The 27,403-nt window shown below is 50.5% G+C and overlaps 1 protein-coding gene across 2 annotated transcripts in view; it reads right to left on the bottom strand.

Annotated features, from left to right (window-relative positions):
- Positions 1-9,806: 9,806 nt before the first annotated feature.
- LOC137319428 (MEF2 transcription factor homolog) overlaps positions 9,807-27,403 on the bottom strand; it is a 29,983-nt gene continuing 12,386 nt past the window's right edge. For both annotated transcript variants that reach the window (XM_067981634.1, XM_067981635.1), the window contains exons 2-3: positions 12,760-12,933; positions 9,807-10,127 (exon numbers count right to left, since the gene is read on the bottom strand). In XM_067981634.1, the coding sequence (XP_067837735.1) occupies positions 9,873-10,127; positions 12,760-12,813 (309 nt within the window). In that variant the 5' untranslated portion in view covers positions 12,814-12,933 and the 3' untranslated portion in view covers positions 9,807-9,872. The remainder of the gene's footprint in view (positions 10,128-12,759; positions 12,934-27,403) is intronic.

Below are 27,403 nucleotides of genomic sequence, written 5' to 3'. Positions count from 1 at the left end.
ATATCCTGAGACTGTGACCCCTGGTTCTGGACTCCTCGGCCATCGGGAACATCCTCCCTGCATCTAGTACATCTACTCCTGTTAGAATTTTATATGTTTCGAAGAGATCATCTCTCATTCTTCTAAACTCTAGTGAATACAGGCCTAGTCGACCCAATCTCTCCACATACGTCAGTCCTGCCATCCCAGGAATCAGTCTGGTAAACCTTTGTTGCACTCCCTCCATGGCAAGGACATCCTTCCTCAGATAAGGAAACCAAAACTGCACACAATACTCCAGATGTGGTCTCACCAAGGCCCTGTATAACTGCAGTAAGACATCCCTGCTCCTGTACTCAAATCCTCTTGCAATGAAGGCCAACATACCATTTGCCTTCCTAACTGCTTGCTGCACCTGAATGCTTGCTTTCAGCGACTGGTGTACAAGGACACCCAGGTCTCGTTGCACCTCCCCTTTTCCCAAACTATCACCATTCAGATAATAATCTGCCTTTCTGTTTTTACAACCAGAGTGGATAACCTCACATTTATCCACGTTATACTGCATCTGCCATGTTCTTGCCCACTCACCCAACTTGTCTAAATCACATTGGAGCCTCTTTGCATCCCCCTCACATTTGTGCGTTAAATTGTCCGTCCCGTTTCCCACATTACAACAGTGACTACACTTCAAAAGTACTTCATTGGCTGTATAGTGGTTTCTGACATTCTGAGGTTGTGATAGGCGCTATATAAATGCAACATCTTTCTTTCATTACTAAATGGCCTAGCTTTAGTTTTAAGATTGTGTCCCCCCACTTGTTCTGGATTCCCCCACTAGAGGAACTAGTTTCTCTGCACCTGCCCTCTCGAAACCCTTCATCCTATTGAACATCTCGATTAGATCACCCTTAACCTTCTAAACTCGAGGGATTAAACAGCTCCAGTGTGGGAACAGCCACGATGAGACAGCTGGACTCGCTCCATCCCTAAATCTGTGACCTCACGACCTCCGCAGGTAACTGCCTTCCCCGGTGAGCACAACTCAGCTAGACGCAGTGAGAGCAAGCGGGAATTTTCCTCCTCATAATTCTCCTGCTTACTCTCTCTCTCTCTCTCTCTCTCCCTCGGAGGCTGACGAGCTCTGTTAATGACGGAGTGCTGGGAGGAAACCCCTCCCCTCCTCACAGGCACCCTCGCCTGACGGGAACTGAAAGGTTCAACAAAAAGCGGGTGAAAAGTGATAATTACCACGCTCGGCACAAACAAGAAGAAAATAAGGGAGGGAAAGGGAAGCGTCAGAGAGATCACTGCATCCCAGAGACTCGAGCAGACTCCAATACATCTGCATTAGTGAATTTCTCTAGAAAAGAGAAGGCTGAGGGGTGACCTGATAGAGGTCTTTAAAATTATGAAGGGGTTCGATAGGATAGACGTAGAGAAGATATTTCCAATTGTGGGGGAGACCAAAACCAGGGGCCATAAATATAAGATAATCACTAATAAATCCAATAGGGAATTCAGGAGAAACTTCTTTACCCAGAGAGTGGTGAGAATGTGGAGCTCGCTCCCACATGGAGTGGTTGAGGGAAATAACATAGATGGATTTAAGGGGAAGCTGGATAAACACATGAGGGAGCAAGAACATGCTGATAGAGTGAGATGAAAAGAGGTGGGAGGAGGCTTATGTGGAGTATAAACGCTGGCATGGAACTGTTGGGCCGAATGGCCTGTTTCTGTGCTGCAAATTCTATGTAATTCTGGATTTTTCAGAATTGTGCGAGAGTTTGGCTCGGTGGTAGCACTCACACCTGTGGTTGTGGGTTTGAGTCCCACTCCAGGACTTGAGACCAACACTCCAGCTGCATTGTCGGAGGTGCTGTCTTATGGATGGGACATTAAGCAAAAGCCTTGGTTGCTGAATCCACAGCGCTATTTGTTCGGCAGTGTGCTTCTACCAGTGTCCTGGCCAATATCCCTCTTGCAACCAGGAACTGATAACACTCCTGTGAAATGCTTTGGGACATTTTACTACGGATCACAGGAGCGATTATCAAACAAAATTTGGCACCGAGCCACATAAGGAGATATTAGGACAGGTGACCAAAAGCTTCGTCAAAGAGATCGGTTTTAAGGAGCGTCTTAAAGGAGGGGAGAGAGAGGCGGAGAGGTTTAGGGAGGGAATTCCAGAGCTTAGGGCCCGTGCAGCTGAAGGCACGGCCGCCAATGGCGGAGCGATGGAAATCGGGGGATGCGCAAGAGGCCAGAGTTGGAGGAGCGCGGAGATCTCGAAGGGTTGTGGGGCTGGAGGAGGTCACAGAGATAGGGACGGGGGCCAGGCCATGGTGGGATTTGAACGCAAGGATGAGAATTTTAAAATCGAGGCGTTGCTGGACTGGGAGCCGATGTAGGTCAGCGAGCACGGGGGGGTGATGGGTGAATGGGATTTGGTGCAAGTTGGGAAAGCGCTTTTCAGCCAATCAAGTACTTTTTGAAGTGCAGTCACGGTTGTAATGTAGGAAACACGGAGGCCAATTTGTGCACAGCAAGATCCCACAAATAGCAATGAGATAATTACCAGATGATCTGTTTTTAGGCATAAATATTGGTCACGACACCAGGGAGAACTCCCCCTGCTCTTTTTCGAAATAGTGCCATGGGATCTTTTACATCCACCTGAGAGGGGCAGACAGGACCTCGGTTTAACGTCTCATCCAAAAGACGGCACCTCTGACAGTGCAGCACTGCCCTCAGTACTGCAATGGAGTGTCAGCCTAGATTTTGTGCTCGAGTCTCTGGAGTGGGGCTCGAACCCACAACCTTCTGACTCGGAGGCGAGAGAGAGAGAGAGAGAGAGAGAGAGAGCTACCCACTGAGCCACAGCTGACACTAAAAGGTCACCTCTCTGCCGCTCTGCAATTTTTTCCTTTCCAAGCATTTATCCAAATCCCTTTTTTTGAAAGTTACTATTGAATCTGCCTCCTCCGCTCTTTCAGGCAGTGTATTCCAGATTGGAACGACTCTAAGTTTCGAGATGATAAGACATTATTCTATTGTACTTCAGAGTGCAAGACTACCTTCAATTCCATTCCTTTGAGGCACTGTCCAGTTGTGGACTGACCTGCCGTGTATTTCTGCTTTACTCGGTAAAAGAATAGGGGAACAAGTCTGTTTTGTCGGGAAGAGGATAAAAAGCAGAGCCCCCTTAGAAATCGTTTTTGCTGACCAGCCGGGGAGGGTTTTGTTGCACTGTGTCTAGAATTGAGGTTTGACAGATGCTGCTGCCTCTCCCCACATGCTCAGCACACACTCTCACATTCCACTACAAGCTGTTGACAGACTGCCTAGCATTGATTCTGACAGAAGGCACCCAGCGCAGATTCACCCGAATGATACCGGGGGGTAAAAGGGTTGAATTACGAGGCCAGGACGCACAGACTGGGCTTGTATTCCCTCGAGTATAGAGGGTGATCTAATCGAGGGGTTTAAGATGATTAAAGGATTCGATAGGGTCGATAGAGAGAAACTATTTCCTCTGGTGGGAGAGAGTCCAGAACAAGGGGGGGCAGAACCTTAAAATTAGAGCCAGGCCGTTCAGGGGTGATGTCAGGAAGCATTTCTTCACACAAAGGGGAGTGGGAATCTGGAACTCTCTCCCCCAAAAAGCTGTTGAGGCCGGGGGTCGATTGAAAATTTCAAACCTGAGATTGATAGGTTTTCGTTAGGAAAGGGTATTAAGGGTTACAGAACCAAGGCGGGTAAATGGAGTTAAGATACAGATCAGCCATGATCTAATTGAATCGCGGAACAGGCTCGAGGGGCTGAATGGCCCCCTCCTGTCCCTATGTTCCAATCTCTCTCCCTTTTACGACAGCAGTTAGTGACATACACTCTCCTCTTACCCGTGGTGGAATGCTCCAAAACCTGCTTTCACCTCTGGTGTACAGTATCCCCCACGCCCTCCTCCGAAACCCCGGAGTTCTCCACAAGATACCTCAATCCAGACCAATGTGAATTAACCATTTCATTTCCCACCCACTGGCCCTGGTGTTAAACCTTGGAGATGAGTGTATTCCTCACAAACTCTTAATCATACGCCCAAAAATAAACCTGCTGGACCAGTTGCTATCTCTTACGTTTCATTAATGTAAGGAGTCGTACAACACCCGGTTATAGTCCAACAGCTTTATTTGAAATCACAAGCTTTCGGAGCTTTGCTCCTTTGTCAGGTGAAGTGAAGAGATGCATAAAGGCACAGCATAAATAGTCAGAGAACAATGCCTGGTGATTACAGATAATCTTTCCAACTGCCCTTTATCACACCTCGGCAGAGAGATAATCACAGCAATCAAAGAAGTGAATGGTGTTCAAACAGGTTAGTCAGGGAAACATTACATCCAAGAATACTGAGGTGGGGTCACAAGGGGTCAAATGTAGCAGATGCTGGGGTTTGTATTAAAAACAGATAACTTTTTTTTGCTGGACATCGCAGCAGGTCCGGCCGCATCTGTGTATGGAGAACAAGCCAACTACGACTTGAGTCTGGATGACTCTATGTCAGGTGGGGTTACGTGTAGCGTGACATGCACCCAAGATCCCGGTTGAGGCCGTCCTCATGGGTGCGGAACTTGGCTATCGATTTCTGCTCGACGATTTTGCGTTGTCGTTTGTCTCGAAGGCCGCCTTGGAGAACGCTTACCCGAAGATCGGTGGCTGAATGTCCTCGACTGCTGAAGTGTTCCCCGACTGGGAGGGAACCCTCCTGCCTGGCGATTGTTGTGCGGTGTCCGTTCATCCGTTGTCGCAGTGTCTGCATGTCGCTACCTCATACGTTGCAGGAAAGGATGCCCCGGAGCATGGTACATCGGCGAGACCATGCAGACACTGCGACAACGGATGAACGGACACCGCACAACAATCGCCAGACAGGAGGGTTCCCTCCCAGTCGGGGAACACTTCAGCAGTCAAGGACATTCAGCCACCGATCTTCGGGTAAGCGTTCTCCAAGGCGGCCTTCGAGACAAACGACAACGCAAAATCGTCGAGCAGAAGTTGATAGCCAAGTTCCGCGCCCATGAGGACGGCCTCAACCGGGATCTTGGGTTCATGTCACGCTCCCTGTAACCCCACCTGACGTAGAGTCATCCAGACTCAAGTCGTAGTTGGCTTGTTCTCCATACACAGATGCGGCCGGACCTGCTGCGATGTCCAGCAAAAAAAAGTTATCTGTTTTTAGTACAAACCCCAGCATCTGCTACATTTGACCCCTGGTGACTCCACCTCAGTATTCTTGGATGTAATGTTTCCCTGACTAACCTGTCTGAACACCATTCACTCCTTTGATTGCTGTGATTATCTCTCTGCCGAGGTGTGATAAAGGGCAGTTAGAAAGATTATCTGTAATCATCAGGCATTGTTCTCTGACTATATATGCTGTGCCTATATGCATCTCTTCACTTCACCTGACGAAGGAGCAAAGCTGCGAAAGCTTGTGATTTCAAATAAAGCTGTTGGACTATAACCGGGTGTTGTACGACTCCTTACATTTGTCCACCCCAGTCCATCACCGGCATCTCCACATCACGTTTCGTTAAAATGGACAATCGATCGCTCATCCAGCTAAAGGGGCACTGTCTTTCATGAAAAAATGTTTGGCCAAACCAAAAATGCTGGGTGCAGGAATGAAGGGAAAAGAGGATTTGAACCATTCACCATTTGCAGCTTGGCTCAGTTGGTAGTACTCTCACCTCTGGGTTCAAGCACAACTCCAGGGACCTCAGCCCATTATCTAGGCCAACAGCCCACTGCAGTGCTGAGGGAGTGCTGCAGTGTCAGAGGCACTGTGCACCAGATCTTACGTTAAACCGAAGCCCCGTCTGTCTGTTTGGGTGGATGTTCGAGAGCCCACTGCACTACTGGAGCAAGAGCAGGGAGTTGTATGTTTTATTAAACTATATGGTCTGAAATTAGTGCTATTAGACGTCAGTCTTGGCTCAGTGGTAGCACTCTCGTCTCTGAGTCTGAAGGTTGTGTGTTCAAGCCCCACTTCAGAGACTTGAGCCCACAATCTAGGTACTGAGGGAGAGTTAGTCTGTTGGAGGTGCCGTCTTTTGGATGAGACATTACAGCGAGGCCCCGTCTGCCCTCTCAGGTGCACGCAAAAAAAAAAATCCCACGGCCACTATTTGAAGAAGAGCAGGGGAGTTCTCCCCGGTGTCCTGGGCAATATTTAACCCTCAACCAACATCACTATAAAACAGATTAACTGGTCATTTATCTTACTGCTGTTTGTGGGACCTTGCTGTGCGCAAATTAATGCCCCACATTACCACAGGCAACCGCACTTCAAAAATACTCCTTTCTTTCCTTTCCAATAAATTCTACGAGACCTAATAACCCAATTGCTCAGAGAGGCCAAAGCCAGTCCCTCAGGGTTAATTAGCACAGTGGGCCGTCCTGGCCGAGATTCCTCCTTTAACCAGCACCGCCAAAGGAGGAGATTAATTAGCCATTTGCCTCATTGCTGCCTGTGGGATCTTGCTGTGTGCCAAACTCGTGCCTTGTTTGGGTACATAACAAACGTCACTGCACTTCGAAAAAGGAACCGATGGCGGGGCACTCTGACAATCCGATAAGGTGGATTATAACTCTCACACTTTCACTCTGACTGACGATTATTGAAACCACGACCTGATACGATGCCCTGAGTCACAAAGAATCCAACAAATGTTACCAGACATTTTACTTTGCCTGGGACCAGGGGCCTTTCCTACAGGGCTCCCGCTCCTGATCGCTGGTTATTGACTTCCTGCCTGAAGGTGGTCGCCAGCTGTGGCTCAGCTGTGACGCCTCCTGATGCCAAACAGCCACCTGCCAGGTGACTGTCGAGACTCAATACTCACATAATGTCATTAACATAATAAAACGTGCCAAAGGACTTCACAGGAGTGAAAACAACTGGACAGCTATCAAAGATGGGAGAAGGGTCAGTGCTATTAGGTGTCGGTCTTGATATAAGGAAGAGTGAATGAAGTAGGTTTCGAGTTTGTGAAAGAGGTAGCAAGCCACAGGGTTTAGAGTGAATGGGAAGGGGTTTGGTCCATTGAGATTCTGTACAATGGGAGTGAATGGGAAGGGGTTTGGTCCATTGGGATTCTATACAATGGGAGTGAATGGGAAGGGGTTTGGTTTATTGGGATTCTGTACAATGGGAGTGAATGGGAAGGGGTTTGGTCCATTGGGATTCTATAAAGTGGGAGTGAATGGGAAGGGGTTTGGTCCATTGGGATTCTGTACAATGGGAGTGAATGAAAAGAAGGTTCACTCATTGGACCAACTCTGTGTTTATGTGAAGTTAATGCTATTCTTTAAATAAATTCAAGAACCATATTCTTTATGAAATAACCTGCGGAGAGATGCTGCTGCTCCCTCGGGGCTAATTAGCACCGAGAGGACTAATTTGTGTGTTGTAGGGATACGAGCAGTCAGCACTGTTACCGGTCCCTGTCAGAGATAGATATCATCTCTCTAATTATCACATACCCCACATGACAGTTTTGTGTCACTCCCTTAATCTGCTATTAAAGCACAATGCAGGACTGTCTTCATAAAGAGAGTTAAACAATAAAAGATTAGTATTCAGGTCTCACCCTCATCAAATAAAAGAAATGTAAAAAACCCTCCCCTCACACACACACACACACAATCAGAAAGTACCTGTCACATATTCATCATAGAATCAGAGAAAGTTACGGCATATTTTAGGAACATAGGAACAGGAGGAGGCCATTCAGCCCCTCGAACCTGTTCCACCATTCAATTAGATCATGGCTGATCTGTATCTTAACTCCATCTACCCGCCGTGGTCCTGTTGCGCCTTTCAGGACCTCAGGACGTTCCAAAGCACTTTACAGCCACTGAAATACTTTAGAAGTGCAGCCCCTATTATAATGTAGGAAACACGGCAGCCAATTTGCGCACAGCAAGATCCCACAAACAGCAATGTGATAATGACCAGATCATCTGTATTTAGTGATGTTGGTTGAGGGACAAATATTGGCCCCAGGACACCGGGGAGAACTCCCCCCCCCCCCCCTGCTCTTCTTCAAATAGCGTCCGTGGGATCTTTCACATCCACCTGAGAGGGGCAGACGGGGCCTCGGTTTAACGTCTCCTCCGAAAGGCGGCACCTCCGACAGTGCAGCTCTGCAGCCAATGTAGATCAGCGAGCACGGGGATGGTGGGTGAGCGGGACCTGGTGCGGGTTAGGAGAGTTTTGGATGAGCTGAAGGTTGTGGAGGGCGCAAGTGGGATGGAAAAGGATTAATTACTGACCTCTGGGAGAATTACCACAGCACAAGGATAAAGAACAGCCCCAGATTTTCAAATCCGATCCAATCTGTGTCAAGCTGAAGAGCTGGGACAAGCTGAGCTACAACCAGAGTCTAATTGAATTAACGCCGCTACCAACTGACCTTTCCGACACGATTAAATCCCCGGCACGATTAAATACCCCCGCACGCTCAGCTCGCGAGGCTGTCCCATTCCACGTGACTGCGAGATGTCCCACATCGAATGACCGCTTCTCTGAAACAGGGGTCAGAGGTCACCGCCTCCCACAGCGAGCGGTTCACGTGCGCCGGAAGGTGACCTCAGGCGGGTGGATTTTTGCAGCTCCCTCCCCTCCTCCTGCAGCCCCTCACACTCTCTCTCTCTCTCTCTCTCTCATACACGCATAATGCTGCAAATAAATCATTTAAAAGAGCACTATCTTTCTTTGGTGTCCAGCCATGGCTCAGTGAGCAGCGCTCTCTCTCTCTCTCTCTCTCACTTGTGAGTCAGAAGGTCGTGGGTTCGAGCCCCACTCCGGAGACTTGAGCACATAATCCGGACCGACACACCCAGTGCTGCACTGAGGGAGTGCTGCACTGTCGGAGGTGCCGTCTTTTGGATGAGAACGGGGCTAATTGGACAGCTCTTTCGAAGAGGTGGCACAGGCACGATGGGCCGAATGGCTTCCTGCTGTGCTGTAAGATTCTGTGATTTTACTAAACCTGCTCAGCACTGGAAAGACTAAAATCCAACACTGTTTCGCTCCCATCTTAAACACGAACGGCGTAGGCTTACTGCTGTGCGGGCTAACGGTGGCATAGTGGTTATGTTACTGATTTTTTCCCTCTCTCACTTCCCTTTTAAGGCGGCATCAACAAAGGTAACTGCTAAACCCATCCTATTGTCGTAAAAACCCAACTGGGTCACTGATGTCCTTTCAGGGAAGGAAACCTGCCGTCCTTACCCGGTCTGGGCCTGTACGTGACTCCAGTCCCCACACCACACATGGCTGACTCTTAACTGCCCTTAGAAGTGGCCTAGCAAGCCCCTCAGTTGTATCAAACCTGCTACTCGCCAGTTCAGGAAGGCCCACTACCACCTTCTCAGGGCAACAAGGGATGGGGCAATAAACGCTGGCCTTGCCTGCGACGCCCAGAATGAATTTTTAAAAATGTCCGTCGGACGCCCTCTCCTGCTTCACCGTGGTGGCTAATCTTCACAGGTAGCGTCCTGACAGTCAACCGGCTATCCCGCCGTGTCGGGCATCGCGGCTGAATGCAATTTCCAGCAGGGGTCACTCAATGGCTATCAGGACATGGGTTACCCCGGTTGCTTTATTCCTCGCTAACCCCCCCGCCCCCCCCACCCTTAACCCCAGGGGCACGGAGGGCATTCGTTGTACCCCCTTTGTCGCCCTGGCCCAAGCTGGACACGGTGTGGAAATTAGCAACTGGGACTTTTCAAGTGCTGTGCAGCTCGGTGCCACACCGGGCGGTGGTGGGAGGAACTGGTTTTACCGGCAGCCTCGTAACATTGGCGCACAAAGCTCTGGCTCTTCACCCTCAGCGGCATCGCAAGGCGAGCCGAGCCTTTGCCGCGACCTGGCTCCTCACCTCCACGATGTCGGCATTCGTCCGGCTCTCGTGGGGCTCGTTGTACTCTGTGTACTTCAGCAGGACTTTGTCCATGTCGGTGCTGGCGTACTGGAAGAGCTTGTTGGTGTGGTTGAAGATGATGAGGGCGATCTCACAGTCGCACAGCACGCTCAGCTCATACGCCTTCTTCATCAGCCCGAACTTCCGCTTGGTGAACGTCACCTGTGTGGGGGTCGGTGGGGGGGAGAGAAAGAGAGGAAGAGGAAACAGTAAGAATATAATCAGATGTTTGAGGGAGTGAATAGCCCCTTTCACGACTTCGGGACCTCTTTACAAACAATGAAGTGCTTTTTTTTTTTGAAGTGTGGTCACTGTTGTAATGTAGGAAATGCGGCAGCCAATTTGTACACAGCAAGATCCCACAAACAGCAATCAGATAATGGCCAGATAATCTGTGTTTAGTGATGTTGGTTGAGGGATAGATATTGGCCCCAGGACACCGGGGAGAACTCCCCCCTGCTCTTCTTCCAATAGTGGGATCTTTTACTACATTGGCTGTAAAGGACTTTGGGACGTCCTGAGTCGTGAAAGGCCCGATAGAAATACAAGTCTTTCTTTGCGTTTTCTTTCCCTGCTGTGTTTTCAGGTTTTCAGCCTTTGCAAATTTTCTTTGGAGCTTTCTTTCCACCAACTTCCTATGGGTTGGCATTTTGACTGAAATCAGGAGCTCCCCGTGTAGGGGAACTGCATGCCCAGTCCTGGGACCTATCGTTCTGGGGCGGGGGGCAATCCTCAGAGCGAGCGGACAATGACATGCTGAAAGGGACTGCAGCTCCAAACTGAGAGTTAGGTGATATTCCAAGTCTGCGCTTATGAAAAAAATTAAAGCACACAAGACAGTAAGGACTAAACACTTAATAGGGGTGTTCAAAATTACGAGGGGTTTTGATCGAGTAGATGGGGAGAAACTGTTTCCAGTCAGTAACCAGAGGACACAGATTTAAGGTAATTGGCAAAAGAACCAGAGGGGGAGATGAGGAGAATTTTTTTTACGCAGCGAGTTGTTCTGATCTGGAATGCGCTGCCTGAAAGGGCGGTGGAAGCAGATTCAATAATAACTTTCAAAAGTGAATTGGATAAATACTTGAAGGGGAAAAAATTGCAGGGCTATGGGGAAAAGAGCAGGGGGAGTGGGTCTAATTGGACAGCTCTTTCAAAGTGTTGGCACAGGCACGATGGGCCGAACGGCCTCCTCCTGTGCTGTAAGATTCAATGATTCTACGTCAGAGTCACAACAAGCTTTGGGCCAACAATATTGTGATGTAAAGACTGTCATAACTTACCAGGAGAGGCAGGCTCCATCTTTATTGGGCTACTCACTATTCCAATACTGGTACCTCAACCAAATGGTCACTCTTCATGTGGCAACTCAGACATTTAAGATCAATGAGCTATTCTCTATGAAAGGCATCACAGATGAGCCCAATCCTGTCCTCAATCAAAGTCCATTGGGACAGTGTAGAGGGAGCTTTACTCTGAATCCAACCCATGCTGTACCTGCCCGGGGAGTGTTTGATGGGACAGTGTAGAGGGAGCTTTACTCTGTATCTAACCCGTGCTGTACCTGCCCTGGGAGTGTTTGATGGGACAGTGCAGAGGGAGCTTTACTCTGTATCTAACCCGTGCTGTACCTGCCCTGGGAGTGTTTGATGGGACAGTGTAGAGGGAGCTTTACTCTGTATCTAACCCGTGCTGTACCTGCCCTGGGAGTGTTTGATGGGACAGTGTAGAGGGAGCTTTACTCTGTATCTAACCCGTGCTGTACCTGCCCTGGGAGTGTTTGATGGGATAGTTGGTCTCTATTGGAGGTATTCACTCTCCTCCTCTGCAGCCTCCATTGTTGGTTCAGCTCTGGTACCAGTTTGTGTACAGCAGGAACCAAGGCTTGGTTTGTGAGGATGAGGGATGGTCTCTCTCCCTCTTGTTCCCTTCTTACCTCCCTCCAGAATCAGCTGTCCTCGAGTTCTGCTGGCCCGCTGTTTCCCACTTTGCTGAAGTATCTTGTAATTTTAATCCTAATTACACAGCGATTGCTGCAAGTCCCTCATTACAATTCTAAATTTAGTATTTTATGTGTAAAAAAAAGCTGTCCTACACTGTGCATGTTAGTGCTGCTATATATAGTCTTGCCTGATTATCCAAATTATGCAAATATATCCATTCCTCAATGAATTCCTTTTGCTGCTATTCATAAGCACAGTACAAGAGTTAGTGGATTATTTTACTCTGCACAGTCATCATCCTTCATAGGAACAGGAGGAGGCCATTCAGCCCCTCGAGCATATTCCACCATTCAATTAGATCATGGCTGACCTAAGTCATATTTAATTAGATGGACTTAGGACTCCCCGAGAGTCCCACAACCAAGGTCTCCCCCCTCTCTCAATGGCTTGGCAGGAAAATGAACTGCCTGGTGTGGCACTGAGCCTATACAGACCAGGGAGGTCTCAGGTTCCATCCCTGCTCGGTTTTGAGCTAGCTGGCTTACTATGCCATTGGCCTCAGTGCCTTTGAGCCGGGGAAGGGAATAACCAGTCAGTGTTCCTGCCCTGCACAATGTGTGTGCGTGTGTGTACGGACGTGAGGACAGGATTAGACACAACTGTGATGCACCCCATGGTCGAACGGCGAGCCGTTAGCTCATATATTAAGATTGGCCACTTTGATGAGGTACTGGAGAGCGGCCTGTGGAACCAGCGCCCCAGAGAATCTTCAGCAAAGGAGGTGGATAGAAGACTGAGGGGTGGTTAGGAGAAACCTGAGCATTAGAAAAAAGACCGCTCCCGCCAACTACCTGTCGGTTGCGTTCGTCCAAAATGCGGGTGATCTGAATCTTTTTGCGCCCCATCCTGTCCGCGGGAGCCTCTGGAAGGTGTCGGTCTGAACGGGTTCCTGCTCGAGTCTGCTGGGAGTCCCTTAGATCATTGCCGACAACTCTGTCCTGCCCGCGTCAGTCAAACGTCCAATCCTGTAACGGGAAGAAATTCAACTTGAAATCTCAGGGAAATGTGGAAAAGAGAAGGACTCCACGGAGCCAACTCGTCCTTCAACCCCTGAATATAGTTCACAGGTTGGAGATTACATGGCATTTACAGCGCAGTAACAGGCCATTCGGCCCAATTGGGCTATGCTGGCATTTGTTCCACACGAGCCTCCTCCCTCCCTACTTCATCTCACCCTATCAGCATATCCTTCTATTCCTTTCTCCCTCATGTGTTTATCGAGCTTCCCCTTAAATGCATCGACATTATTCGCCTCAACTATTCCACGTGGTAGCGAGTTCCACATTCTCACCACTTGCCGAGTAAAGAGGTTTCTCCTGAACTCCTTATTGGATTTATGGACCCTTAAGACCCATGCTCCCTTATAGAACAACTCTCAGGAGAATTTGATACCTGCTTGAATTTGAAGAGCAGGGGAGTTCTCCCCGGTGTCCTGGGCCAACACTTATGCCTTAACCAATATCACTACAAAAACAGACGATCTGATCATTATCACAACACTGTTTGCAGAAATTAGCGGTCACGTTTCCTACATTACAACAGTGCCTGCACATCAAGAGTACCGCATTGGCTGTAAAGCACTTTGGGACGTCCTGAAGTCATGAAAGGCGCTATATTAATGCAAGTTCTTTCTTGTTGTAAAGGTGAAATGTAAAGGGTCAGTGGCTGAATGCACTATTAGATATGGTAACAGGGGTGTTGCAGGTTCCTTCTCCAGTCGATGCTGGGTTGGCTGGTCTCTGGCTAGCAGCAGTGTAGGGGGCACCAGAGTCCACCTCAGCACCCCGAGCCAGGGTTCCTGTCCCGATCGTGTGTGTGTGTGTGTGTGTGTGTGTGTCACTCCTCCTCACTCTAACACTGATACACCATCACCTCCAAGTCACACCCCATCCCGACTTGGGCATTTATCGGCCGTTCCTTCATCGTCGCTGGGTCAAAATCCTGGAACTCCCTCCCTAACAGCACTGTGGGAGAACCTTCACCACACGGACTGCAGCAGTTCAAGAAGGCGGCTCACCACCACCTTCTCAAGGGGCAATTAGGGATGGGCAATAAATGCCGGCCTAGCGAGCAAGGCCCACATGACAAGAATGAATTTTTAAAAATAAAAGCCTTTTTTCCTTACCTACTGACGAGTAACTGCTGGGCAAAGCACGGGGACAGACTGTCGAGCATAGCATTCGGCTCATATTAAATATGTTTGTCTCGTGTTTCAGTTAGATCACAAGGCAGCAGTTTCATCCTAAAGTACAGATTATAAAGGCCTGCCGGAGGGCTTTAAACCACAGCTCAAGAGACGAACTCTCTAATACACTCTCTGTTCAAATCTACAGACTCCTCGCATCAAAACATTTTCCATGTCTGGTGCCAAATGGCTGAGATATTTCATTCAGAACTGGAAGCACGCTTTACTGGGTCCTTGCATTTAACTGATGTTTGAGGCTCCCTCTTGGGATCGAGACTGCTCTGAATTTCCAGAGAGCAGGTGAGGGGACCTGTACCCCACTGAGAGTCAGCACCTTCAGGAGAGGAGGGGGACCTGTACCCCAGTGAGAGTCAGCACCTTCAGGGGGAGAGGGGGACCTGTACCCCAGTGAGAGTCAGCACCTTCAGGAGAGGAGGGGACCCGTACCCCAGTGAGAGTCAGCACCTTCAGGAGAGGAGGGGACCCGTACCCCAGTGACAGTCAGCACCTTCAGGGGGAGAGGGGACCTGTACCCCAGTGAGAGTCAGCACCTTCAGGAGAGGAGGGGGCCTGTGCCCCAGTGAGAGTCAACACCTTCAGGGGGAGAGGGGACCCGTACCCCAGTGACAGTCAGCACCTTCAGGGGGAGAGGGGACCTGTACCCCACTGAGAGTCAGCACCTTCAGGAGAGGAGGGGGACCTGTACCCCAGTGAGAGTCAACACCTTCAGGGGGAGAGGGGACCTGTACCCCAGTGAGAGTCAGCACCTTCAGGGGGAGAGGGGACCCGTACCCCAGTGAGAGTCAACACCTTCAGGAGAGGAGGGGACCTGTACCCCAGTGAGAGTCAACACCTTCAGGGGGAGAGGGGACCTGTACCCCAGTGAGAGTCAGCACCTTCAGGGGGAGAGGGGACCTGTACCCCAGTGAGAGTCAGCACCTTCAGGGGGAGAGGGGACCTGTACCCCAGTGAGAGTCAACACCTTCAGGGGGAGAGGGGACCTGTACCCCAGTGAGAGTCAACACCTTCAGGGGGAGAGGGGACCTGTACCCCAGTGAGAGTCAGCACCTTCAGGGGGAGAGGGGACCTGTACCCCAGTGAGAGTCAGCACCTTCAGGGGGAGAGGGGACCTGTACCCCAGTGAGAGTCAGCACCTTCAGGGGGAGAGGGGACCTGTACCCCAGTGAGAGGAGGAGAATCTAAAGCAAAACCATTTTGGCCACACACTTGGCCCTGTTGCACACCTGTTGGCCACACACTTGGCCCTGTTGCACACCTGTTGGCCACACACTTGGCCCCTTGCAAGCACACACCAGCTTACCCCGCTCATGGACACCGGATATGGTTGCTCTCTTGTGTACAAATGGCTCATACACAACACTTGTTCATGTGCACACCAGACATACTTTCTCTCCCAGACGACCCCTCCCACACACACACCCTCACATTTTCCCTTCCACCCCGCCTTTGGCTCGAGCCCAACCCCTTGCACTCCACCATGACGGCCCCTTGCTTTGGCCAGCAATCACTCGATTCCCTGATGGCACTACCCTGAACCATACTGAAACATACTCTGGAAAGAGGAAACTATTTAATCTTCTTATCTACAAATCAAAAACATACATCATCAAGGTCTGTTACTACACAAGGAAAATAATCCAGGTCCCTCAATAAACAAGGTGGTGAATTGCTTCAATCTGGATTCAGAATAGAGTCTCGATGTGCTGCAGTTTAATGGCTTTGATGGATGCACAGTTAGGCCAGGAACCTGCAATTACTGCATACTAAACGGAAACAGGTTGGCTGGCACATAATATCACACTTCCACTCCCTCTCCTGCCAACATTGATTCACTAGGGGTACGCCTTCACAGCAAACTCATCTTAGCAACCTTCATGTACGACCCGAGACGGTCAGGCTGTTCGACTGCGGTGTGATAGCACTCTCTCTCGCCTCCGAGTCAGAAGGTTGAGTGTTCGAGTTGCACTCCAGAGACTTGAGCACAAAATCCAGGCTGACCCTTCCCAGTGCCAGTACTGAGGGAGCGCTGCACGGACGGAGGTGCCGTCTTTCGGGTGAGGCGTTAAACCGAGGCCCCGTCTGCCCCTCTCAGGTGGATGCAAAAGATCCCACAGTCACTATTTTGAAGAACGGGTCCAATATCTTACATTAAATATAACAAATACACAACTACGTCACAAATGTTATTATTTGCAAAGCTCAAAATGCTTGCGACTTCAATGAAGATATCCCCGGTGTCCTGGGGCCTAAAACCTATCCCTCAACCAACATCACTAAAAAAAAATAGCTGATCTGGCCATTATCACATTGCTGTTTGTGGGATCTTGCTGTGCGCAAATTGGCTGCCGCGTTTCCTACATTACAACAGTGACTACACTTCAAAAGTATTTCATTGACTGTAAAGCGCTTTGGGACGTCCTGAGGTCGTGAAAGGCTCGATAGAAATACAAGTTCTTTCTTTCTTTGTCCACAGGCAGGCACCTACCAGCAGGAGTCACAAGACAGCAATTAGGAGCGGGGGTGGATGGTGGCGGGGGAGGCGGGGGATTGCCGACTTTTTTTTTTAAAAAACAGACCCGAACTCGGGACGTCCAAGTGCTGCTATCACCACCCAAACTTAGCTAGCTCTGCACAGAGCAGCAATTGAACCCGGAGCCTTTGGGTCTATATCCTCAGGCATCCACTGTCGTTGCCTCTGCAATGCGTTGCCGGCTGGTGTGGTGGGTGCTGACCATCTGCCTGCCTTTAAGAGGGAGCTGGACCGGCACCTTCACTGATAAAATACTCTCCTCTCCGACCCCCTCAGACGATCAAAACCAGTCCAGGAGACCGCATCGTGTGGAAGGCAAGTCTCTTTATAACACCTGATGCACGCAATCTCCTGGACTGGTTTCGTATTGGCTCTGGGTCTTCACTCTGGTTTTCTTTTGCCTCTCCCAGGAGATTACATGACTGCACGGGGTGCCAAGGGGATGACGTGTTTAGCCGGGACGTGCAGCCATCGCGAGTGCGGGGCAGGCTCTCCTCCTGCCCGTCGATGTTCGTGTCGGCAGAGCTCGGTCCTTGCTCCGGTTTCGAATGTCAGGGATGTGCTTGCGTTGAGATGCTCTGGGGCTAGTTCTCCATGCTCACTGGTCAGGGGTTTGCGGAAGAACCCAAGTCACCTCAAGCTGCGCGCAAGGCGGTGAAAGGGAATGGGAGTTCCTCTGGAGGTAAATCTGCACTTTTCATGCAGATGTCGAGTCAATAATGTGCAGGGTTGGAATTTGTCCCCGAGCCTTATTTGGCTGAGCTCAGTGATAAAATGCTCATTAATGATGTCATCGTACGTCGCACAGTTCAGAACAGTACACACAGTGGATAAAAAGGAGGGAATCACTCCTGTCTGGCACTGTACGGCCTGTGTGTGTCTCAGTGTCAGCTCCTGTACATGTACAGTACACAGTGGGTAAAAGGGAACGATTCACTCCTGTCTGGTACTGTACAGCCCGTGTGTGTCTCAGTGTCAGTTCCTGTACATGTACAGTACACAGTGGGTAAAAGGGAACGATTCACTCCTGTCTGGGACTGTACGGCCCGTGTGTGTCTCAGTGTCAGCTCCTGTACATGTACAGTACACACAGTGGGTAAAAGGCAGCGATTCACTCCTGTCTGGCACTGTACGGCCCCGTGTGTGTCTCAGTGTCAGCTCCTGTACATGTACAGTGCACAGAGGGTAAAAGGCAGCGATTCACTCCTGTCTGGTACTGTACAGCCCGTGTGTGTCTCAGTGTCAGCTCCTGTACATGTACAGTGCACAGAGGGTAAAAGGCAGCGATTCACTCCTGTCTGGTACTGTACAGCCCGTGTGTGTCTCAGTGTCAGCTCCTGTACATGTACAGTACACAATGGGTAAAAGGGAACGATTCACTCCTGTCTGGTACTGTACGGCCCGTGTGTGTCTCAGTGTCAGCTCCTGTACATGTACAGTGCACAGAGGGTAAAAGGCAGCGATTCACTCCTGTCTGGTACTGTACAGCCCGTGTGTGTCTCAGTGTCAGCTCCTGTACATGTACAGTACACAATGGGTAAAAGGGAACGATTCACTCCTGTCTGGTACTGTACGGCCCGTGTGTGTCTCAGTGTCAGCTCCTGTACATGTACAGTACACAGTGGGTAAAAGGGAACGATTCACTCCTGTCTGGTACTGTACGACCAGTGTCCTCCCCCTGTTAATTAATGAAGTCACAGGAATGCTTTGGAAAATAGTAAAGACTCCCAGTGCTGAAGGAGTTGCTGAAGTGTGGGAATGTTGTACGAGTGTTAGCGATCCCTCGACCGAGAATGTGCTACCACTGACAAAACCAGCTTCCACTGCGAAGCCTCCCGCAGTCGAACAGCCTGCTGATATTTCACCCTTTAGACTCGCATGTGAAGAACGGCCCCCTCTGGGTGAGGCGTTAGGTGGCGCCAGTGGATCCTGCCTCCCAACAAAAGTCAGCGCCTTCAGGAGAGGAGGTGGGGTGGGGTGGGGAAATGGGAGAGAAAATCAGGAGTGTAACCTGCCAGAGTAGGACTGAAGTGTCTGGGATGTCCAGAGAGATGGTTGATTGCTTCCCTTAGTCTGTCTCAAATAATTACATCCATGTGACCACCACACACACGCAGGCACAGGCATTTCCAACCAATCACATTCCGTGTAAGCTGCAGTCGCCAGCTCGGGGAACATAGGAACAAGAGGAGGCCATTCAGCCCCTCGAGCCTGTTCCACCGTTCAATTAGACCGTGGCTGATCTGCAACAGGGGGAGGGAATTCCTGCCTCGTTGCACAGCTACAGCCTGCACAAGTTATAAATTCATTTCTTTTAAAAATCAAAATTAGAAATTGATGGGACAGTGTAGAGGGAGCTTTACTCTGTATCTGCTCTGGGAGTGTTTGATGGGACAGTGTAGAGGGAGCTTTACTCTGTATCTAACCCTGTACCTGACCCTGGGAGTGTTTGATGGGACAGTGTAGAGGGAGCTTTACTCTGTATCTAACCCTGTGTCTGCTCTGGGAGTGTTTGATGGGACAGTGTGGAGGGAGCTTTACTCTGTATCTAACCCTGTATCTGCTCTGGGAGTGTTTGATGGGACAGTGTGGAGGGAGCTTTACTCTGTATCTAACCCTGTATCTGCTCTGGGAGTGTTTGATGGGATAGTGTAGAGGGAGCTTTACTCTGTATCTAACCCTGTATCTGCTCTGGGAGTGTTTGATGGGACAGTGTAGAGGGAGCTTTACTCTGTATCTAACCCTGTATCTGCTCTGGGAGTGTTTGATGGGACAGTGTGGAGGGAGCTTTACTCTGTATCGAACCCGTGCTGTACCTGCCCTGGGAGTGTTAGTACCTTCAGGGTAATCACCTACTATGTAAGTAACTGCTTGATACTGCTGAGAATTGAGGAGTTGATGCATTTAAAGAAGTGGGGGTACAAACCCGTCCAACTCACTATGAGCCCCTTTCAATACCCGACCACTCACTAACAGTCCTACTCTGCTTTTGATATGGAGCTAAGAGAGCTACCTTAAAATGGACAAGCAGGGACAGCTGGTAACAGTGACCAGAGGCTGCGAGTGACCCCTCCCTTTCTCTGTAATGCAGTCAGGGTTCGAACATCTAAATACACTCGTCACAGCAGCACACTGAACAGAGTCACAACCCCCTCGGTGTTCAAACTGCATTACCATCCCTTTCAAACCTACTTTATCCCGCTGTTTATCTCCTTTTACCTGATTCGAGGGAGGGGAGGTAGTGGGAAGATTACCGGGGTCGGGGGAAGGAAATGTGCGTGTGGGTTTAGGCATGTGGGTGGGACGGAATGTTCTGGAACGTCTAACCCCAGGGAGGGGGCAGGTTGGGCACCGTTTGCAGTGGTTAACCCATTGCAACAGGATGGATTGTTCTGGATCACTAAGGCTCCGTGTGGGCCAGAGTGCTCCTCCCAGCAGACTGTTCAAAAATTAACACCAAGGTCACTTCACAACTGACTTGGAAGGGGAGGGTCTGGGTGAGGGGGAGGAGGGGTGGGTCTGAGTGAGGGCGAGGGGACGAGGGGTGGGTCTGGGTGAGGGGGAGGAGGGGTGGGTCTGAGTGAGGGCGAGGGGAGGAGGGGTGGGTCTGAGTGAGGGCGAGGGGAGGAGGGGTGGGTCTGAGTGAGGGCGAGGGGAGGAGGGGTGGGTCTGGGTGAGGGCGAGGGGAGGAGGGGTGGGTCTGGGTGAGGGCGAGGGGAGGAGGGGTGGGTCTGGGTGAGGGCGAGGGGAGGAGGGGTGGGTCTGGGTGAGGGCGAGGGGAGGAGGGGTGGGTCTGGGTGAGGGCGAGGGGAGGAGGGGTGGGTCTGGGTGAGGGCGAGGGGAGGAGGGGTGGGTCTGGGTGAGGGCGAGGGGAGGAGGGGTGGGTCTGGGTGAGGGCGAGGGAGGAGGGGTGGGTCTGGGTGAGGGCGAGGGAGGAGGGGTGGGTCTGGGTGAGGGCGAGGGGAGGAGGGGTGGGTCTGGGTGAGGGCGAGGGGAGGAGAGGTGGGTCTGGGTGAGGGTGAGGGGGGGAGGAAGGATGGGTCTGGATGAGGGGGGAGGGGTGGGTGAGGGGGAGGGGTGGGTCTGGGTGAGGGTGTGGGGGGAGTAGGTCTGGGTGAGGGTGAGGGGAGGAGGAAGAGGAGGGGTGGAGGAGGAGGGGAGGAGGAAGAGGAGGGGAGGAGGAAGAGGAGGGGAGGAGGAAGAGGAGGGGAGGAGGAAGAGGAGGGGAGGAGGAAGAGGAGGGGAGGAGGAAGAGGAGGGGAGGAGGAAGAGGAGGGGAGGAGGAAGAGGAGGGGAGGAGGAAGAGGAGGGGAGGAGGAAGAGGAGGGGAGGAGGAAGAGGAGGGGAGGAGGAAGAGGAGGGGAGGAGGAAGAGGAGGGGAGGAGGAAGAGGAGGGGAGGAGGAAGAGGAGGGGAGGAGGAAGAGGAGGGGAGGAGGAAGAGGAGGGGAGGAGGAAGAGGAGGGGTGGAGGAGGAGGGGTGGAGGAGGAGGGGTGGAGGAGGAGGGGTGGAGGAGGAGGGGTGGAGGAGGAGGGGTGGAGGAGGAGGGGTGGAGGAGGAGGGGTGGAGGAGGAGGGGTGGAGGAGGAGGGGTGGAGGAGGAGGGGTGGAGGAGGAGGGGTGGAGGAGGAGGGGTGGAGGAGGAGGGGTGGAGGAGGAGGGGTGGAGGAGGAGGGGTGGAGGAGGAGGGGTGGAGGAGGAGGGGTGGAGGAGGAGGGGTGGAGGAGGAGGGGTGGAGGAGGAGGGGTGGAGGAGGAGGGGTGGAGGAGGAGGGGTGGAGGAGGAGGGGTGGAGGAGGAGGGGTGGAGGAGGAGGGGTGGAGGAGGAGGGGTGGAGGAGGAGGGGTGGAGGAGGAGGGGTGGAGGAGGAGGGGTGGAGGAGGAGGGGTGGAGGAGGAGGGGTGGAGGAGGAGGGGTGGAGGAGGAGGGGTGGAGGAGGAGGGGTGGAGGAGGAGGGGTGGAGGAGGAGGGGTGGAGGAGGAGGGGTGGAGGAGGAGGGGTGGAGGAGGAGGGGTGGAGGAGGAGGGGTGGAGGAGGGGAGGAGGAGTGGAGGAGGGGTGGAGGAGGGGAGGGGAGGAGGAGGGGAGGAGGAGGGGAGGAGGAGGGGAGGAGGAGGGGAGGGGAGGAGGAGGGGAGGAGGAGGGGAGGAGGGGAGGAGGAGGGGAGGAGGGGAGGGGTTGAAGAGGGAGGGGGAGGGGTGAGGAGGTCCCTATACCCGTCACAATCACTCGATGGGCAAAAGCTACAAAAAGCAGCTCAGCTGCATTGGTCCCACATCGACTATTTCGAAGAAGAGTGGGGGAGTTCCCCAAGGTGTCCCTGGGCCAATATTTATCATTCAACCTTGCTTGCTGTGTGCAAATTGGCTGTCACGTTTCCTACATCACAACAGAGACTATACTTCAAAAGTACTTAATTGGCTTCAAAGGACGTCCTGGGGTTGTGAAAGGCGCTATAGAAATGCAAATCTTTCTTTCCTTTCTGGGATTCTCACTGTTGACTCTCAAGTCACAGATCAGTGCAGAAACCCAGCTCTGTGAGGCTCAGTACTGCACTGGGCAGTGTCTTCCCTCGCTGGGCCAATGCAGGCGCTGATTAACTTCCTCCTAACAACAGGAGCACACGCGAGTGTGGAATGCACACCTTGCTGAGCAAGGACTGGGTGTGGAGGGCACTGCCAGGGTCAATAGCTGTCAGTGAGTCAGAGAAGGAGCATGATTCCCTGAGCAAACAGCTTGGTGTAAAAAACGCCCTGACTGGTCGAGTGGGGGAAATACTCGAGGCAAAGAGAAAGAAAGAAAGAGAAAGGTGCCAAGGCACTTTACAGCCAATGAAGATTATTTGAAGTGGAGTCAATGTTGGCACAGAGCAAGATCCCACAAACAGCAAGCAAATCTATAACCAAACAATCTGTTTTTAAGTGTTGCTCGAGCGATAAATATTGACCCAGGGACTCCTTGGAGAACTCCCCCTGCTCTTCTTCGAAATAGTGGCCGTGGGATCTTTTACATCCACCTCAGGGCAGACTGGTTCAACATCTCATCTGAAGGATGGCACCTCTGACAGTGCAGCGCTCCCTCAGTCCTGGCACTGGGAGTGTCGGCCAGGATTACGTGCTCAAGTCTCTGGAGTGGGCCTTAAACCCACAACCTTCTGACTCAGAGGCAAAAGTGCTGCCCGCCGAGCCACGGCTGACACAGTGGACTTTACACGCGTCATCAATAGAGCAGCACTCGCTGCAAGAAAATGCCATCAACACCCTCCAGGCATTTCTGCTGGAATGACTCCAAATTGTGACTGCAGTAACAAACATGCTCTCATTTACAAGCAAGGTCACTGGTAGCATTTGGACCTTCTCTCCGATTCCCCCTCCCTCGAAAGGCAATGACGCTCGCCAGAGTTCACGCCTTAATCACCCCCATTTAGAGTGCTGCGTTCGGTTCTGGGCACCGCACCTCAGGAAGGATATATCGGCCCTGGAGGGGGTGCAGTGCAGATTCACCAGAATGAGACCGGGGTTAAATTACGAGGCCAGGTCGCACAGACCGGGCTTGTATTCCCTCGAGTATAGAGGGTGATCTAATCGAGGTGTTTAAGATGATTAAAGGATTCGATAGGGTCGATAGAGAGAAACTATTTCCTCTGGTGGGAGAGAGTCCAGAACAAGGGGGCAGAACCTTAAAATTAGAGCCAGGCCGTTCAGGGGTGATGTCAGGAAGCACTTCTTCACACAAAGGGGAGTGGAAATCTGGAACTCTCTCCCCCAAAAAGCTAGGTAACAACAGTGACTATATTTCAAAAGCACTTCATTGGCTGTAAAGCACTTTGGGAGTTGTTTTCTCCACTTGCGTTGAAATCTAGGCCCATCACACCATCTCCTACTCCAAATCATTCTTTCCCACGGCCTCAAAACTGTGGCACTCCTCCCCTCCCTCAGTCTTCCTTTCCTAGAATCATACAGTCATGAGATTTCACAATGTAGGCGGCCATTTGGCCCTTCGCGTTTGTGCCAGCCCTCTGACACTCCCATTTCCCTGTCCCTTCCCCATACACTTAAAAAATTTTCTTTTTTAAATGTTTATCCAGGATGGCTTTCAAAAACAGATACTGTTTCCACCAGTTTCTTGAAGGCCGTTTGTCCTAACAACCCTCTTGCTTCATTCGATTCTCTACAGGCTTCTAAACCCAAAACTCGGCGTCAACTAACCACTGCTTCCTGATTTGCCCGGTCTTCCACTTTACACTTTACAATCTTGGCGGCGTCGAGCACTGTCGGTGGGACTTCTCGATTCAAATGCAGGTCAATAAAGGACGTATGCCTGGACGTTTCATCACATGACTCCCTGCCTCCAAGCAGCCTTTCTTCCCATCTCCAATATTTTTGTAGCAGTGTGCAGGGGATTAATCTTTAATTCCTGGAGACTCCAGGGCACTCCTAACTGGCTGTTGGCAACCCCTAACTGGACTGCAAGTGCAGCCGGTGTATCCCCTCAGTCAGCAATGAGACAGTAAGGTACAAGATCTCATTTGTGCGTTAGAGTACTAGTAACACTGTGGAGCCCGCAGGGCATTCCTCAGTGTTATTTCTAAGAACTAAAAGTTCATCAAGCTGGAAATTAACTGCACAATCATTCTGACAGGCGATTGAGAGCAGTGTTGCACTTCTGAAATATTCACAATGCATCACGTCACCTCTGAAAACACTGCAGCACAATTCTACTCCTCCAAACATGAGCTGTATAATGCTGGGGTACAGTACTGGTGAGTACAGTACTGTTACTGTATAATGCTGGGGTACAGTACTGGTGGGTACAGTACTGTCACTGTATAACGCTGGGGTACAGTACTGGTGAGTACAGTACTGTCACTGTATAATGCTGGGGTACAGTACTGGTGGGTACAGGTCTGTCACTGTATAACGCTGGGGTACAGTACTGGTGAGTACAGTACTGTCACTGTATAATGCTGGGGTACAGTACTGGTGGGTACAGGTCTGTCACTGTATAACACTGGGGTACAGTACTGGTGGGTACAGGTCTGTCACTGTATAACGCTGGGGTACAGTACTGGTGGGTACAGGTCTGTCACTGTATAACACTGGGGTACAGGTCTGTCACTGTATAACACTGGGGTACAGTACTGGGGGTACAGATCTGTCCCTGAATAACACTGGGGTACAGTACTGGTAGGTGCAGGTCTGTCCCTGTATAACACTGGGGTACAGTACTGGTGGGTACAGTACTGTCACTGTATAATGCTGGGGTACAGTACTGGTGGGTACAGTACTGTCACTGTATAATGCCGGGGTACAGTACTGGTCAGTACAGTACTGTTACTGTATAATGCCGGGGTACAGTACTGGTGGGTACAGTACTGTCACTGTATAACACTGGGGTACAGTACATGTGGGTACAGTACTGTATAACACTGGGGTACAGTACATGTGGGTACAGTACTGTATAACACTGGGGTACAGTACATGTGGGTACAGTACTGTATAACACTGGGGTACAGTACATGTGGGTACAGTACTGTATAACACGGGTACAGTACATGTGGGTACAGTACTGTATAACACTGGGGTACAGTACATGTGGGTACAGTACTGTATAACACTGGGGTACAGTACATGTGGGTACAGTACTGTATAACACTGGGGTACAGTACTGTCACTGTATAATGCTGGGGTACAGTACTGGTAGGTACAGTACTGTCACTGTGCAACACTGGGGTACAGTACTGGTGGGTACAGTAAACAGTGTAACACGGGTACAGTACTGGTGGGTACAGGTCTGTTATTGTATAACATAGTATGTACCCAGTATATCACACTGTACTATTACGCGTACCCAGTATATCACACTGTACTATTACGCGTACCTAGTATATCGCACTGTACAATTACGCGTACCCAGTATATCACACTGTACAATTACGCGTACCCAGTATATCACACTGTACAATTACGCGTACCCAGTATATCACACTGTACTATTACGCGTACCCAGTATATCACACTGTACTAATACGCGTACCCAGTATATCACACTGTACTAATACGCGTACCCAGTATATCACACTGTACTAATACGCGTACCCAGTATATCACACTGTACTAATACGCGTACCCAGTATATCACACTGTACTAATACGCGTACCCAGTATATCACACTGTACTAATACGCGTACCCAGTATATCACACTGTACTATTACGCGTACCCAGTATATCACACTGTACTAATACACGTACCCAGTATATCACACTGTACTAATACGCGTACCCAGTATATCACACTGTACTATTGCGCGTACCCAGTATATCACACTGTACTACTACGCGTACCCAGTATATCACACTGTACTACTACGCGTACCCAGTATATCTCTCGGTATTAATGCATGTACCCAGTATATCACTCTGTACTAATGCATGTACCCAGTATATCTCTCTGTACTAATGCATGTACCCAGTATATCTCTCTGTACTAATGCATGTACCCAGTATATCTCTCTGTACTAATGCATGTACCCAGTATATCTCTCTGTACTAATGCATGTACCCAGTATATCTCTCTGTACTAATGCATGTACCCAGTATATCTCTCTGTACTAATGCATGTACCCAGTATATCTCTCTGTACTAATGCATGTACCCAGTATATCACACTGTATTAATGCATCTACCCAGTATATCACACTGTAAAGAAAGAAAGAACATGCATTTATACAACACCTTTCACATCCTCAGGCGGTACCAGGTCAGCCAATTTGCGCAGAACAAGATCCCACAAACAGCAATGCGATAATGACCAGATAATCTGTGTTTAGTGGTGTTGGTTGAGGGATAAATATTGGCCCCAGGACACTGGGGAGGAGAACTCCCCTGCTCATCTTCCAATAGTGTCCGTGGGATCTTTTACATCTACCTGAGAGGGCAGACAGGGCCTCGGTTGAATGTCTCATCTGAAAGACGGCACCTCCGACAATGCAGCACTCCCTCAGTACTGCACCGGGAGTGTCGGCCTGGATACGTGCTGAAGTCCCTGGAGCGGGACTTGAACTCACGAACTTCTGACTCAGGGACGAGAGAGTAGTACCCACTGAGCCACAGCCGACCTCTACTAATACATATATCACACTGGATCAATACACAGAGCCTATCACACTGGATCAATACACAGAGCCTATCACACTGGATCAATACACAGAGCCTATCACACTGGATCAATACACAGAGCCTATCACACTGGATCAATACACAGAGCCTATCACACTGGATCAATACACAGAGCCTATCACACTGGATCAATACACAGAGCCTATCACACTGGATCAATACACAGAGCCTATCACACTGGATCAATACACAGAGCCGATCACACTGGATCAATACACAGAGCCGATCACACTGGATCAATACACAGAGCCGATCACACTGGATCAATACACAGAGCCGATCACACTGGATCAATACACAGAGCCTATCACACTGGATCAATACACAGAGCCTATCACACTGGATCAATACACAGAGCCTATCACACTGGATCAATACACAGAGCCGATCACACTGGATCAATACACAGAGCCGATCACACTGGATCAATACACAGAGCCGATCACACTGGATCAATACACAGAGCCGATCACACTGGATCAATACACAGAGCCTATCACACTGGATCAATACACAGAGCCGA

The sequence above is a fragment of the Heptranchias perlo genome, unplaced genomic scaffold, assembly GCF_035084215.1.
Source record: "Heptranchias perlo isolate sHepPer1 unplaced genomic scaffold, sHepPer1.hap1 HAP1_SCAFFOLD_845, whole genome shotgun sequence".
NCBI classification, from domain to species: Eukaryota; Metazoa; Chordata; class Chondrichthyes; order Hexanchiformes; family Hexanchidae; genus Heptranchias; species Heptranchias perlo.
This window is presented reverse-complemented; position numbering and strand designations above follow the sequence as displayed.